This window comes from Melopsittacus undulatus, chromosome 1 (genome assembly GCF_012275295.1).
Source record: "Melopsittacus undulatus isolate bMelUnd1 chromosome 1, bMelUnd1.mat.Z, whole genome shotgun sequence".
Classification (NCBI taxonomy): Eukaryota; Metazoa; Chordata; class Aves; order Psittaciformes; family Psittaculidae; genus Melopsittacus; species Melopsittacus undulatus.
In genome coordinates, this window is record NC_047527.1 from 68,428,650 (window position 1) to 68,444,473 (window position 15,824).

The window sequence follows — 15,824 nt, forward strand, 5'->3', positions numbered from 1 at the left end:
CTGTACCATTTGATATATGCTCTAATGCAGTTTTGTGGGGTCTTATCTGAAGGTTGAGACTGAAGCCTTTTTTTTCAATGAATGGTACCTGCAAGAATGCATCTTATCTGATGTGCAGCTTCCATGTGCAAATATAAACTGTTTGCAAACTGCTAATGATAATAAATCTTTCTGAAACCCATTATTTCTATGGGCCACATGTTTGAAAACTTTTACCCATGCATGATCGTTTTTATGCCACAAGAAAGTTGCTTCACTTCCTAATAGGAATCAAGGTTTTCAAACACAGCTTCTCAAGGGGATTTTTCTTGTTATTTATTTATTTGTTTGTTTCTTTAAGTTAACAAGTATTGCTGAAGGTTCTACTCCAACTAGTTGAGGAGACTGGGTTAGTAACTGAATATTCACATTTGGATGTGCACATACATATTTCTCTCTTACGTAGCTAACAGCTGTGGAGAGTACTGTCTTTCCAAGGAGTCATAACAAGATGCTTGTCTAGGAGATTTCCACCAGGGAGAGCTTCCTTTTTATGGGTTTTGCCTTTTTTTTTTTCCTTTCATAAGATATCCCATTGTTTCTGGTTGCTTGAGCATTCCCATATTTAATCCTACACTGTACAATTCTCTCCTGTTTCTGTTAAAAAAGTTAAAACACTTATGATATTCATTTCTTTAAGTATGGAACCATGGGGTTCCCCAGCCTGTGCTTGCCACATGACATGTTACTGAGTGAGCCAGCAATCGCATTCTGTGCCGACTAGGCTTTCCAAAATGTGAAAGTTGCTATAATCCATTCTTGAAGTGAGAGAAGCACAAGCCGATGGTGTAGCAGCCATAGCCATGAGAATCTTCTTCCTGAGCTTTGCCGACAGACTTACAGGAGGGGAATGCACTCACACTGAGCTTCAGCGTTTGACGGACTTCATCCTCTGTCTCAGAAAGAGCTTCCTGCTCTGCTCTGTCACTCTATGACATCCCTGTTAAAATTTAAACTCCAACTCTCAGACCAGCTCTGATTTTGTCTGTAGACCAAAATCAACAACTTCACAAAGATATACTGCATTCACATTTTAACACTGTAATAACTCACCTAGGCAAAAGATAAGATGAATACAGCCAATTGACTGTGCAATGCAGTGTAAGAGGAGAAATGTACTCCTTGCCAGATTCTAAGAGAAGGAGCATCCTTCTGCACTGCCTGAAATCTTGTGGGACAAGATGCTGGCAGCATAACAATACAGTGTCCTATGGGCAGAAAAGGCTCATTCAGACACTGCCCAGCTCCTAAAGTAAAAATAAGTGTTTTTTAAGAGGGGGAGCTAGGGAATCTTCACTCATTGCTATGTTCATCTATGAAATTGTGTGCTGGGAAAGTGTGCTGTTACCACTCCACATTAATACATCAGAGCAAGTTCTCCTCAGAAACCCCGTTCCTCAGATTCCCCTGCCGGGAATATGCACTGCACACAGCAAGGAGGCAAAACAGAAACAGAAATCCCAGATGATTATGTTCAATGTGAAAAAAACAAAACAAAACAAAACAAAACGAAGGAAAAATACATGGATCACTTCAATGCCAGCGTACTCACAGAAAGCACTCCTCCCCCCCAGAATAAATGATGGAATTATGGCCACTCTCTTTAGAAGCAAAGAATTTTTTTCACCTTTTTTTTTTTTCTTTAAATCTCTTGCAAAGTCAAGATAGGATCACAAAGTTCAGCTGGTTTTAGGAGGATTAAGGTTTAGGGATTAAGCTTCATTCATTTGGGGATGTAAATTAGCAGCAGAGGGACAGCAGCTGACTGTTGAGGAAAGGGAGGAAGGAGGAGGCAGGTCAAAGAGCAAACCATGAGCGACTGCAGGCTTTTGCTGGCATAAATCTCAGATGACAATACATCTGGCGCTGCACCACAAGAAAGTAAAATGCAGGACTATTGCCCAATATACTTGAAAAGCCGCCTCTGTTACTAAGCAAAAAAGGCAGAAGGATAAAATCTGTGTTTCTGTTAGCAATAGCATCAATGATGGCTAAGTCCTTATATGACCCTTTCTTCTCTTACTAGTGCAAGGAAAACAGAAATCTACTGATCTTCTTTCCTAAATATTCCTCTGGCTCTGACAAACCCTCATGTATACAAATCCCACTGAAACAACCCCATAGTTTGTGCCTAATGAGACTGCCCTGGGCAGCAGTAGCAATGTGGCTGCACAGGGCTATGATCAGAATGCACTTCCACTACCTGAGAGACTTCATGTCCACAGGTTCCCTATATAATTTCAAATGCTCTGCCCCAGTAGTAACTGAAAAGTAACAGCCAATTCCTCCTCAAAGTCTACATTAGAAATATACCACAATAAAGTCTCCATAAGGATATTTTAAAGTATTGCTACCTGCCTTCAGTATGCATTGCATCTGCTTAAGTTACCAGCAAAATTATTAATCCCACTGACAAGACTACAATGATGCAGTAATACAAGTGTTATGCTGTGCTGTATTAGAAACAGAAATCCCAGACCATTCCTGGAGTCCAGCTTTTTTACTGGCTAAGCAACAGGTTGCATTTTATAGATCAAGATTGGCTTGCAATGTTTGCAGTTAGAAAAGCTCATGTTGGCTTGGAAACTGAGTAAACATAGTCAGGAAGTGATTGAAGGAGCATGGACCGCCAAGATATAATTTATAGTTACTTTCCCACACTTTAAAGTTCTGTTCTTTGGACTCCAAAATTATTGATATAATTAAAACACTAGATTGCCAATCCAGAAGTGTCTGATACTCTCTAACTCAAATGTTACTGTTTATTTCAGTCCATTTTAAAAGCCTAGTCATCTATTGCAAACAAATCTGGAAAGAAATTATTCCAACAACATATACACACGCACATATATATATTTACAGATACCTACATAAACTTCAGTGCTACAAGTCCCTTGAGACTGTATGGTCATTTCAATCTAAATTATTTAAGCAGCTACAAACAACTCCAGTGTGGACCAGATGAGCCCATGGTAAAGCAGGCAAGTCTTGTAATAAACCATGAACCCTCTGCTGTACTTCGAGTCAGGACACTACTTTTAGAAGATAAACCAAACTCAGCTCTCAGGCGTAGCAGGAGGAAGGCCTTCTCTGTCACAGAGTCCACCTCTGTAAGATGGCAACCCAGAAACTACCCCAAGATAAGGATGCTAGGCAAGGTTGGTTACTGTATTCTTTCCACCAGCATACGTAGAACAACTCCTTGAGAACAAGGGTGCCCTGGCACGGGATATCCCAAAACTGCAGTCAGCTGCTAGAGGTAACTGAGGCAGCGGCAGAAACATTTTAGTGGTGAAGGGTTTGAAGGGGACCAAGAAGCCAGTTTGTCCCTCAGAGGAAGCTCCGTCCCCTTGCTATCTCTGTTGATTGTATCTGCATTTCAGCTGCTCCACTGTCCTCAGTGGTTGTGTCAGGGCTTCCACTCCTTTGCCCTCTGAGTTTTTCCCTACACTCCCCTGTACCGACACAGCGCTCCTTTTCTTCTCTCCCCCAGGCTTTACACTTACCCAACTCTTTACACGTATGACCATAATGTGATATAAAACATTTTTATATTATATTGCATTTATAATAATTGGTATTTTGACATTATTCCTTTTTTTCCTATTCTTGCATCTATTTACATGAAGCAACATTTCACAACAGCATGCATGGAAATGAACATACCTTTTTACTTTCAGTGGGGTAATATATTTAAGCAACCCGCAATGCAAAGTCTGCCTTCTAGTGATGACTACAATGAAAATTTGCCCTCAAGTATCCATTCCACTGCATATCTTTACCATAATAAGCCAGTTGCCTAAGAAGCAATCACCAAATGTCAGCAAACTTTTTGCCAGCCCTTTAAGCACATCTGTGCCAGTTAATTATAATACTACTATTAAAGTATTAAAAAAATAGATTTTCTTTCTTTCCAAGATGAAACATTTCAAGTACAGACCAAATCACTGCTTCTTATGGCTTTCCACCTTGGCACCAATAAAGAAATACAGAAATTCAACCAAAAGTAAAGTGTTTGATTTAGAGCCATTAATCCCCCTTAGTCTCCCTTCTGAAATGCCCTCAGTCTAGAAAATAAATATTCTGTCATTTCTCAAAGACATGTTTTGCATTCTGCTAAAAGTACCAGGAAAACAAATACAGCATTTGCTGGTATTCCCTATTATCAAGACAGAGAAGCTGCAACACTTAATATTTCACACTTCCTTTACACAGGGACACATTTTAAACTGTATGGACTTCTGCAGTTTCTTTTGGATAGTTAGAAGAATACATGGGGACAAAACAAACATTTTAATAGTTAACATTGTTTTACAAATTAAAACTCATTAAAACCTCCAGTACTTAATATCTTGAAACAATTATGCAGTTCTCTTCTGGACAGAACTTTTGCAGACTCGAGGATACTGGGAAGTAACTCCAATCCAAAAGAGGTTCAGACATCTTTGGGTTTTTTTATATGTGTATGAATTTTTAAAACTATACAAAACTTGAAGCAAAACATTGGTATGAATTCCCAGTAATGCAAAGACCTCTCAAAGTCTTTCTTAAATTCCTCAGACTACAGACAGGCAGATAGCTCAGATATCCAGCACAAGCCATGTAGTTATCCTAAGTAACTGTCCTATAGCATATGAAAAAATATCTTGGGGGGGGAAGTTATAGATAAGAATCAAAAGCTGCTTTATTAGATTTGTTGAGATTCCTCAGAGTCAAGTCAGTGTCTATTAGACATGGTTAAGGTATAATTAGAGCATCAAGTTCCAGACAACCAAAACAGAAGAAAAAGCATGGCAGAAGGTAGACAACAAATATTGTCTACATTTATGGAAAGATTTAAATGTTTTAAAATTTCTTAGCAACTCTGATTTTTTCATTAAAAAAAAAATCTTGTCTGATGAAATTAACTTTTTAGAATACTTGCTCTTTCATGGGCATCCATGAAAAAAGTAGCCATTTAAAACCTGAAAACTCTCAGTTCATATTTGTATTTTATCAAGATCTATTCATTTATTACTTTTTCTTCCTTGGTGAGATGTGTCACATTTTATATGAATAAAGAACTGAATCTTTTAGATTTTGGGTTTCCCTCCATAAAGAGTTTTTCTTCCTTTTTGAGTACATACAACAAATTCTTTGAAGATCAAGGAGAAAAAACAGCCTGCAGTATTTAATGTTTAAACTTTTCCAATAGAGAACCTGTCTGTAAAACATACATTTTGGCACTTACACGTAGGGAAGGAAACAAAAGCTTTCACTGCTAAGGTGAAAACAAAGTTATCTTCAGTGGATGTAACTGAGATCTCCAAAGAACCACTCGTAACTTAAGTTGATTAAAGACAAAATTTAGAGAGGGAACAGTGCTTATCCTTTACAGCAAAGTTGTTCCCATACCACACTTCTGTTCTTACTTTAAGCCTGTTTTCTTCAGTTACTAAGATCAAATAATTGTGATCCTACCTGGTGTTCATCACCACCTTGTCCAAGAAAGTTCTGGTTTTTCTATACTCTGAATATGGTGTTTTGCTTCTTCAGTGACCTGGTCATTGACTTCACTATTTTCACGTAACCTGTGCAAATCCTGTATCAGATGAGGAGGCTGCAGGTAGAAAGCCATCTTACTGTGACACAATAATATCTGCTTCTAGTGCTCTCACTGCACATAACCTCACAGTTGCATAATGCCACATTCACTTGAGAAACATCCCAGAATTACCATCAAAATCTGTCACTGAAGAATTGTACAGAGAAATAAGCTGACATATTCTGTCTTTCAGGAGAAGCTACTCAACTGTACTACAATTCTTCAAACTGTTTGAAAGAATATATGTGGAAAAGAATTTATTTCAGCAAGTTGAACCATTTTGAAGTAACTTTCTCCTTTCAATATTTTATGATTTCAGTTAATGAAGGTGCATATAATTAGAGGATCTTTTTTCCTCAGATAACTCTTTTCTTTTTCCTCCCTGTCAGTGCAAGAGGCAAACAAGAAAAAATAAGTCACACTTGAGTATCAGATTAATTTATACAATTATTAACCACAAAAGATTTGGTTGCCTCCCCCTTTAAAGACAAAGTATTTATCAGGAAATGAACAAAAAAAGTCCCACTGTGACTGTCCCTCTTTGCTACATACAGTCCATCTAGCTGTACATACCCAATCACCAGGCAAAACTAACATTGAAACTAGATATTCTCTGCAATTGACTTGATGGGGACAGAATTTCATCCTTTGCACTTTGAGTACACAGCAGATGCACCAATACACTGTGGAGTTTTTCTTCCCAGTGAATAGCAGAATTGAAAATTACTAGAGAAGTCACCTAGACCAGACCCTACCAAGATATTCTTCATGGAAACTAAGCAACAGATCAAATAATGCTCATGCATTTTATTGCATACCTGAGCAAGTTAAAGTAACTAGGCTGCAAACAAAACAAAGTTTTCTGATTCAATTCAAAGATTCACACAGATTAGAGAACGAATAATGGCAGCTTCCCAAGATTTTAGGCTATCCTAAAGGTGGAAGAAGTTCACGTTTTATAGTCTCATTAAGAACTGTTTACATCTCAGGCCATAACAATGTCTAGGCATGAAGACAACACTATTTGCCACTTAAACCAAGAAACTGATTTTGACATTTAATGTGTCATGTCTATATATATATTTTAAAATCTCTAAACAGTAATGAAACATATCCTTTGTAAAATAGGACTAAACAGATATCTAAACTGCCATGTGGAACTATGATCTATTCAATTTAGGAAGGAAATAAAGGTTTCTCTTTTCATAACTCAATCAAGAACCCTTCCAAGAGGGCTCTTAAAGAGGAGAGGCTCCCTGTCTCATAAGTGATGACAGCAGCCTCTAAATCAAGTGTCACACAGCTTCAAACCCTATGGAGTCATCATTCATGCTTGCAAGAGGGGAAGGAGCAGCCTCCTTCCTTGAGATCAATGAGGCAAACACAGAATACTCCTTCTGCTCTCCTAAGGATGATTGATGACTCCTCAGCAGCTGAAGTGTGTGACATTTGATTTCACTCACTGATAAGATTGTGCCTCTCCAAACACCTTCTATTTAATGTTTCTATGGTCCCTACAAAGCCGTTCTTTGTGACATTTTACACAAAGCTCAATTGTTCAATGATTAATGAATTTTTTAGCAATAGAAGAAAATTTTGCAACAGAATTTTGTAACTGTGCCCCTTGATATCCTAATCGCAATACAATATAAGCATCTGGGCTCCTCAAAATATAGTTGAGGATCTTCCTTCATTTGTCAGATGACACTTAGGGGGGAAAACAGTCAAGGAAAAAAAGCCAGTTTTATTCTACAGTACCTTAAAATATATGCCTTAGGTTTGTTTTCCAGAAAATCTAATGGGGGTTGGAACTAGATGATCTTAAGGTCCTTTCCAACCCTAACTATTCTGTGATTCTATGATTCTATGATTTTCCAAAACCTTAAAAAGTTTTAAAACTTTTAAAAAGATTTGCACAATTATAGATTTCAACAGACTTGAAATATGCTTCATAGTGTTCTTGTTTTTCTCATTAACACCCAAGTTATTTTATATATTGAAATGATGCAGTCAGCATGATTTGAAACTATGCTTTATAAATAAAGACTACTTTTGTTTATAGGTTGTAAAACCTACCTTATGTTGCAACTAGTCATAGCAGAGGTCTTGTTAAATAAAATTCTTTAATATCACATAGATTACACAGCACTATTTACACCTATTACAGAGTTCATGCTCATTTTTCTGCTATTAGGATTGATATTGAATTAAATGTCCTAAGCAGCTGTATTTTTCCTTCCCTTATGATATCACAATAAGGAAATGCAAGAATGCTTTTAGACCCTGATTTGGTGCCATGTTCAGCCAGCTTCTTCCATGGATGTCCTTAGGAGCTTTATCACTTTGCACAAAATTCATGAACCTCTGATAAACACAAGAACTGGGCAACTCAGAAGGCTGTCAGAAAATAGTCAAAGGGAGGTAAACTGTACTCCAACAGCTTGTCATTTATACCTGTATGTCCTTTTTTCAGTTTTTTTAAGGTCAAGTGTTTCATATACTTGTAATGTGAACATTACCTTCTTACTCTGTAAGTTTGTTAGTCAAAAAGCATACTGGTAAATCAGAATACTGCAGTACAGCCAGAAAAAGATAATGAATGTGTCTATCCTGAGCCTTCAGAATGAATGACAGTAACAGAATGGCATTACTGTCAAAGAAAAATGCTCCACATAACCTTTACCATTTTGCCAAAACCACCCCCACCAGAAAAAAAAACAAACAGAAATTCCAAGGTTGGACTTGCCAAATGTATCTTTCATTTAAATTTTGAAACAAAGGCATTGCTTTTGCCAAACATCGCTGAGCTTTGCTGAGGCCTCGCGTGAAAAACCAAGGGTTCTGACTATTTGGAATTCATATTTGATGTAAAACTTGGGCTGGTTCCCACTTTATGCAAATAAGAGACTGCACGTTACCTTGAAGCTTTTTAAATTAAAAATGATACTGACACAGAGCTGTGCGAAATTAACTCAGCGATGATGAAATGATTATAAAAACATGGTGTTACAAACTGTCTTGGCACTTAAAGACATGATGAAGTCTCATGCTAAAACAAAAATAAAGACTGGTTTTGAAGTCAACATTGTATTTTTTTGAAATATTATAGTTTTAAGGAATTTAAAAATATTTGGATACAAAATCAACAGATATTCATGTTGAAAAATATACTTATAAAAAACTTCTTAACATAATGATAGATTTCTAATACTGACAAACTTTAATTTCATAGGAAAAAAAACCCTTAGGTATGACTTTTTGGGCAATAGTGATTGGTCTATAATATAACCTTATAATATTAAATTGCATTTTTCTTTACTAAGAAAAAAGAAACAGCTTTTCTTTCTAAAACAGACATAAAACCCAACTTACACTCTCTCATTGTTCATTATGAGATACACTAAAATAATGCTGAAAAGATGCCCATACTCAAAATTATGCCAGTAAATGTTGTTAAGGACATCAAAGTTGACAGGTGAACAGGACCTTACATCATATAAGGTCTCATTTTTCAGCTTGATGTGTACAGCCTCAAATACTCGAGCATATGATATGAATACTCTCCAGCTCAAGAGAGACTTTTCCCCAGTTTTCCAGTAATGATAACCTGCACTTTGGGAGAATGTGAAGATTTTTTGCAGGCTATGTTTGTTCCACAGACAGCCACAGTTCTACTGAAAGTAGCTAACTAAAGTGGTAACAGGTAATTCCCAAATTCCTTTCAGTATCACATACATAAGGCAACAGGGAGGTTGAATTCTTCAAGGAAAATTATGTTCTGAAACTGTCAAACAGGCTTTACTTAAAAACTGAATTCACACATAGATATGGGTTTGTGTGCATCCCTTTTCCCTTCCCACTCATTACTCTTCAATGGAGTCAACTCCAATTAGATTTATTAGGATAAATACTTAAGCAACATTTCCATAAAAACAGCTGATCATCTGGAAGATGGAGAACTTATTGGTGTGCGCACTGAAAACACTGAGCACTACGTGCTCAGAAATAGACTAGACTTCAAATAATCTACAGGGAAGAAAACACTTATGAATACCCAAACTGGGAGAAGTCATGATGGGAGGTATGGGAGGCACAGGATGGGTGGGAAGAGAGGCTTAGCATTCATTGCTAAATATGCATGTGAGCGCCTAGACTAATCCGTCAAACACAATTTCAGAGAAATACAAATACTTCCCAGAAACAGTTGAAATGAACAAAAAGAGAAGAAACCAGAGAAGACTCTTGGACAACTGCCAAATTCCTCTAAGCATATAGTCCACCCACTTGGCAAGTTCACAGGGAAACCCAGCTTGCATCATTGTAACTCTCAAACAGTCCTTCCCCGGGAATGCCTCAAAGTGACAACAGTTTTTCCAGTCTGTGGCCATAAGATAACCAGACTATTTTGCAGCTGGAACTCCTTCTTTGTGCAAAAATTCAAGGACATTTCTCTTATCCAGAAGGCATCTTTAGCTACGAAAATTTTCCAATAAATGGTTCACCCTTCACCATCTGCTACTGTTCAGAAAATCTTCATTTTAGCTTTTTCTAAATTCTGAATGCTTAACTTTGAAACCCTGAAAAAACATTTTGTGTTTTGGAAATTTGCAGTTCTGGAATCTTGCAGATTTGTTAAATGTTGGTATTCTTCTTAGAATAAATGTTTGTTTAAAACAAATCAAAAAGTGCTAAACTAACAGCTTGAAAGCCTTGCACCTACCTGTTGTTTCTGAAAAATATAGGTTTCCATCCTCCATTTGGATCCATTACTAAAGGAGAGACGTGCTTTTTTATTGATTTCACTTGAATTTACAGATAGAAATGGAATGCATCACCCTGAATTTCATTTTAAGATCACACTGGCAGTATACTATAGTTCTCACTGATATTTTGTCACTTTTCCTGACCTATTCTCTCCAACAAGTGTCCCTCTACTCCTGCAATGTTCCTGAGTCCTCGACTTATCCAGTAAAACCAATCTGAAATCCAAGCTTTTTATTCAATTCATTTTATTACCATTCACACCACTTGTCTATCACATTGGCTACTTCACCACAGGATCCCAAATCCTGCTGATTTCAGGTCTCCTACATAACACTCACATTCAAATCCATCCCTTTCCTTAAACCGACTGCCACTCCCATACCCTCCTCAGCTGTACAAAGCAACTTTTCAGCTATCAATAAAACATTTCCAGTGACCTTCACAGCTCTCCCTCTACATCTTGGTTCCCATCAGATCTGTCCAGTGTCTCTCACATCCTTTATCAGTTGCTGATGTGGCTTAAATCCAGTCTATTTGTCAATTATTAGGGTAATGTGAGGCCATGACCCCAACCCAGCTCCAACTCCTCTTCACACATCTTTTCCAGTCTTTCCAATACAGAACTAGGCCACCACCACTGTTTAATGAGCAGCCTAAGTTTCCATCTAAGAGCCACAATTTACCTCTCTCCTTTCCTGGCAGGTTCCAATCACCCACTCTGCTATTACTCCATATCTGGTCCTGACTTCTGAGAGACTGAAAGCACAAGGGAAGGACTGCAGATCATACAGAGAAAAGAACCTAAGAAACAACTGGTTAACTGCACATTACAAGTGAAGACTTAAACTTCTGTTGTGCAAGAAACCATAAGTTATTCCCTACATCAAAAAAAAAAAAACTCAATTCATGTTCAAATCAGAGAATGGGCAGTCACCACCTGCTTACCTGAAATATTTGCTTCAAGGAGAAAAGTGCCCGTCTCAGCTCTCGTCCATTGGAATTGTAAAGTTTTTCTGGGGGGAAAAAAAAAGACAACAGAAATAAGTTAAGCATAAACAAAACCATCAACATGGCAAAAAAGTAGGAGAGATTTCAGAAGAGTTGAAGAGTCATAGTGCCCACTTCCCATTAGACTGCTGTTAAGGAAAGCAGCTTTATTTTATTATATATACAGGAATTTTTCATCAAAAAAGTGCAAGTAAAACTGGGGTTCAGTTGTCCATAACTTCAGATGGTATCTCCCAGGTAAATTCACAACAGCTTTAACAAGGTCAATAAGAAACAATATTCTAAGGAGTTTTTGTAAAGGCCTACTCTTTCTACATTAAGATAAATTTAGGGCTTATTGAAAGTACCAGATAAGTCTCAAAAGACTCAACTGAGAGCACACTTTGCTTTTGTTATCAAAGCTAGAGCCACTGAATCCATCCTTGACTGCCTTCCCTCTAGACATTCTTTTCTCATGCTCTCATCTTTCTATTGTTAAATCCTTTCTGCAATGGCAATGAACATTAATACCAGAAATAGTCGGACAGTCTGTTCTAAGCATAATTCAAAACAGTGTTTTATTATCATGAAAAGTGATCTTGATCTTTTCCTAAGTGGAGCAGAAGCCTTCTTTTCATCATCCAATACTGATATAGATTACTTCATTTATTCCCTTACTAATGCATACTCACAGAAATAATTTAAAGTAGATGAAAGCATCTCCTCTGCTTTCTGAACCCTGCCACAACATTTGTGCTTTTGCAAGAAGTCTTGAACTGTACATTTCAAGTTTCTTATATTTGGAAGTGATTTGTGAATATGCATGGATGGAGCAGAAGGTATGCTTTAAGTCCTCCTGCTCTATTATGTTTTGCATATCTGATAAAGAGAGACTATATGCAACACTTCTACAGTCCTAAATTCAATTTTATTACACTAATGTACTGTGAGGACAATTACAAAGAAAAATCAAATCTTTATGATCACCATGACATACTTTGCCTCACACACAGATCATCATGAAAGGACCATCTCTCCAGTGACCAGCAGGTCATGCAATCAAAGCTGGAGTGCCCACAGAGTAGGAATATTCTTATGAGAAAATGAAATACCAACCCCAAAGTTTCAGTTCTTACTTTCCCTTGTCTATTTCTCTTTTTATTGCTACCTTACACTACAAAATCAAATTTCATTTTATTTTCCTCTCTCAGAAAGTTACAAAAAAGGCCTGGCATTTCAGGATTCAATACATGTGTAAGTCAGGAACAAGTTTTTTTACTTCAATAAAAGAAACTAGATTTTAATTTTAGAAAAACATTTCTTAGTCACAAAATTCACCTTCAACCAAAGGAAAAATGTGAGGTAAAACTTACACTTTTTTTTTTAAATTTTAAAAGTAGTTTTGTCCATCCCTAATTGTCTCTGATTTCAAAGGCAGAACGTGTAGGACTGGCAAAACTATTGTTGTTGTAAGTTGTCTCCCTCCTTGCACTGTTTATAGATTCCTGACAAAACACTGGAGGAATGGATTTCAATTCAAGCCATAAACTTAGAGGCATAGTTTAATTACTCTTGCTTAAAAACTCACTGGCATGTGAAACTACATTTCTTGGCAGGATAAAGAGCAATTTTGTCAGGAAAGCTTAAAGAATAATAAAGGTCTTTTAAGACCCGGTCTGTCAACTTTACATGCCATATTACATGGAATATTCCTCTTTGAAAGATACCTCCATCTGGCATTTGTTATTACTAATTTTGTTCTATTCATAATTCACAAGCATCATTATGAGCAGAATGTCTCGAAACAAGGCAGTACATTATCATCTTAATTAAGAGAGGCACCACTTCTTAAAGTGCTGGCAGCTTTGTACATAAATATCAATGTCCTAACAAATGTCGTCTGTTGGTTTTGGTCTTAAACAGGAACAATTACCATCCCAGCCCTGGGTAAAGTCCTAACAAACCATTGTTATGATACCATAACAATGGTTGCTTTCATTGGTGCATGCAGATTTTTGGTATGTCTCAGAGGAACAATGCTGAGCATTTTTCTTCTTGACCATTTCACAGAGCATAACATCATCTTTGGCAATCAGCACAAGCAATGCTCTCCTGCTCACATGTAGCAAAGAGGACACAAGTTATCATTAGAGCTGAAGAATCAGTAACAACTGGAAGCATCAAGTTTGATAATAGCAGTAACAAGACAGCACGCACTGCAAACATTTGAGCTGGTCTCACACCTCTTTTGAGAAGGAACAGTCATGGAATCACAGAATAGCTTGGGTTAGAAGGGACATTTAAAGGTCCTCTAGTCCAACCCCCCTTGAAATGAGCAGAGACATCTTAGAGTAGATCAGGTTGCTCAGAGCTCTGTCCAACCTGCCTTTGAGTGTTGAGAGAAGTCTTCTCACTTCTGACATCTACTACCAGGGCACAGCAATCTACACAGAACAATATACATTTGCACACCAAAGTTTAAGCCAATGTACTGCACAGGTTGCCATATGTCAGATTATAATTTTACTGCATTTTTATGTTCTGTTTTTCAGAAAACAATAAACATATACACATAATTAGACATACACAAGATTTTTTGTAATAAAGTCTTTTAAACAGACTGAGAAATGGCCTTCCATGCTAAAGAACAGAAGAGACTGCAACTCACATGGTGCATCTCTGTCAGAATTGTCTTTAACTGAAGCAAATGATGCCTATGGCTTTGAAACAGGAGTCCAGCCTGCTACCAGCACTACAAAAATCTCCGAGGTGCTCCTAGGAAAGCTTGAAAGACCTACCTTCTCAATGTTGTGTTATAACACGTTGTAGATATGCTTGAATACGTACATCAGGACTGTCTTATGCCAGAAATTGAACTTATGACCGTCAAGCAAGAAGATTCACTGCTATACTTTTCCCTGAAACTTCACAAGTCTCTGGCCCTTTGGTAACACACATTCCCAGCTCAGGTACAGGTTGGAGACATACTACACTCACACACTTCAAGGTTAGAGAAGATAAAACAGTTCAGAGAGTTTGAGATATCTGACTGTATTTAGCTATTAATGGCTGAATTTCTCACAGTCATGTCCTGATAAGCTATGCTATTTCAGTTTTTTTTTACTATGCTTCTTCAAGAAATAAAGAGCTGCATCTGTGGCTGTGAAATAGGTTTAATTCCAGGTACCTAGATGATAGAAAATTCTCCCGGTGGTTCCTTCTGATGTTAAGTAACACTAGAGGGCACTGCTTATTTCTTTATTTTATGACAGAAAAGTCACTCTCTACATCCCTGGGCTTCCTACTGATCAAGCAGTACTGTTTGGGATGCCAAGTGGGTACTTCATTAGTCTTGAAACACTGCTTCTTAGTCAGTAGACTGTCAGCACTGCCAATCTCACACCTTCAAAATCAGTCAAGTCTTTCGAAACTATCCAACAGAAAACCAGCTACTGGTATGGATTTGAGTTTTATATTTGTGTAAGAAGCAAGAGTCACATTTGTTAAATTACCCTTCGCAGCATAACAGGTAGCTGTATATCTTTGAAAGACAAAGAAGTTCCCTTAGTTCACCAATCACTTCTACAGGCAGAGCATCAAAGATAACCGGGCTTGTGATACAGACACACATGAGAGGCACCAACCTACAAGTGCCTGTTCTCTTGCAATGACAGGACTTCGGTTGAGAGAACACTTCACACTCTAAAAGAAAGCTTTTATTTATTACTCTGGAGTTTTGTTTGCTTTTACTTTTATAAAAAGTCAACTCTCCTCCAGAGGAAAGAAGAACTCACGCTAGCTGTAAAGGGATTTCTCTAGGTGAATTTGGTACAAACATGGCAGTGGAGAGAAGGCAGCTAGATGTACAATAGGCATCTTCTCAGAAAGCAAAAGAAGCCTTTAAATATCTTCACTTAACTGGACCACTGGTAGCTTTCAAAGAGGATCCTGTATTTTCAAAGACGACTGTCAGAGGCTCAGATTTTATTGGGTATTCAACTCTTTTGACTGCATGGGAAAAAAGGGACTTCTTAAAGAAAATAATTATTGGTCTTTATATCCTTATTGAAAATATCAACTTTTCTTTTGCTTTCTATGGCAAAATAAGAGTTTGCAATAATAAAAGAAAAACAGAACTGGCTGAATATTGTTTAGTTCAGTCCCATGTGTTACACCTGACCTCTGACCGACAGGGTACCATCCTCCTCCCTTCCTCTTCCATCACACCCATTGAATTAGTCCCTGGGATATAGTAATTTATGTAGCATCAGCCTTTTGAGCTATTGGCAAAGGCCCATGAACATCTGGCTGAGCACAAATGGGAGTTGCTCTGCTTCACTTGCTGCTGCCTGAATGACCTCCACGTCTCCCATCGATGCCTCTTTTCTTAAAACTATAATTTCAAGATGAAGCTCCTTTCCTTACAAAAACATGAAAGGGAGATTAAATC

At 37.5% G+C, this 15,824-nt stretch overlaps 1 protein-coding gene across 2 annotated transcripts in view; it reads right to left on the bottom strand.

Moving 5' to 3' along the window:
• The window catches only part of FHOD3 (formin homology 2 domain containing 3), a 373,673-nt gene that overhangs the window by 191,190 nt on the left and 166,659 nt on the right, over nucleotides 1-15,824 (bottom strand). For both annotated transcript variants that reach the window (XM_034066335.1, XM_034066332.1), the window contains exon 4: nucleotides 11,333-11,400. In XM_034066335.1, the coding sequence (XP_033922226.1) occupies nucleotides 11,333-11,400 (68 nt within the window). The remainder of the gene's footprint in view (nucleotides 1-11,332; nucleotides 11,401-15,824) is intronic.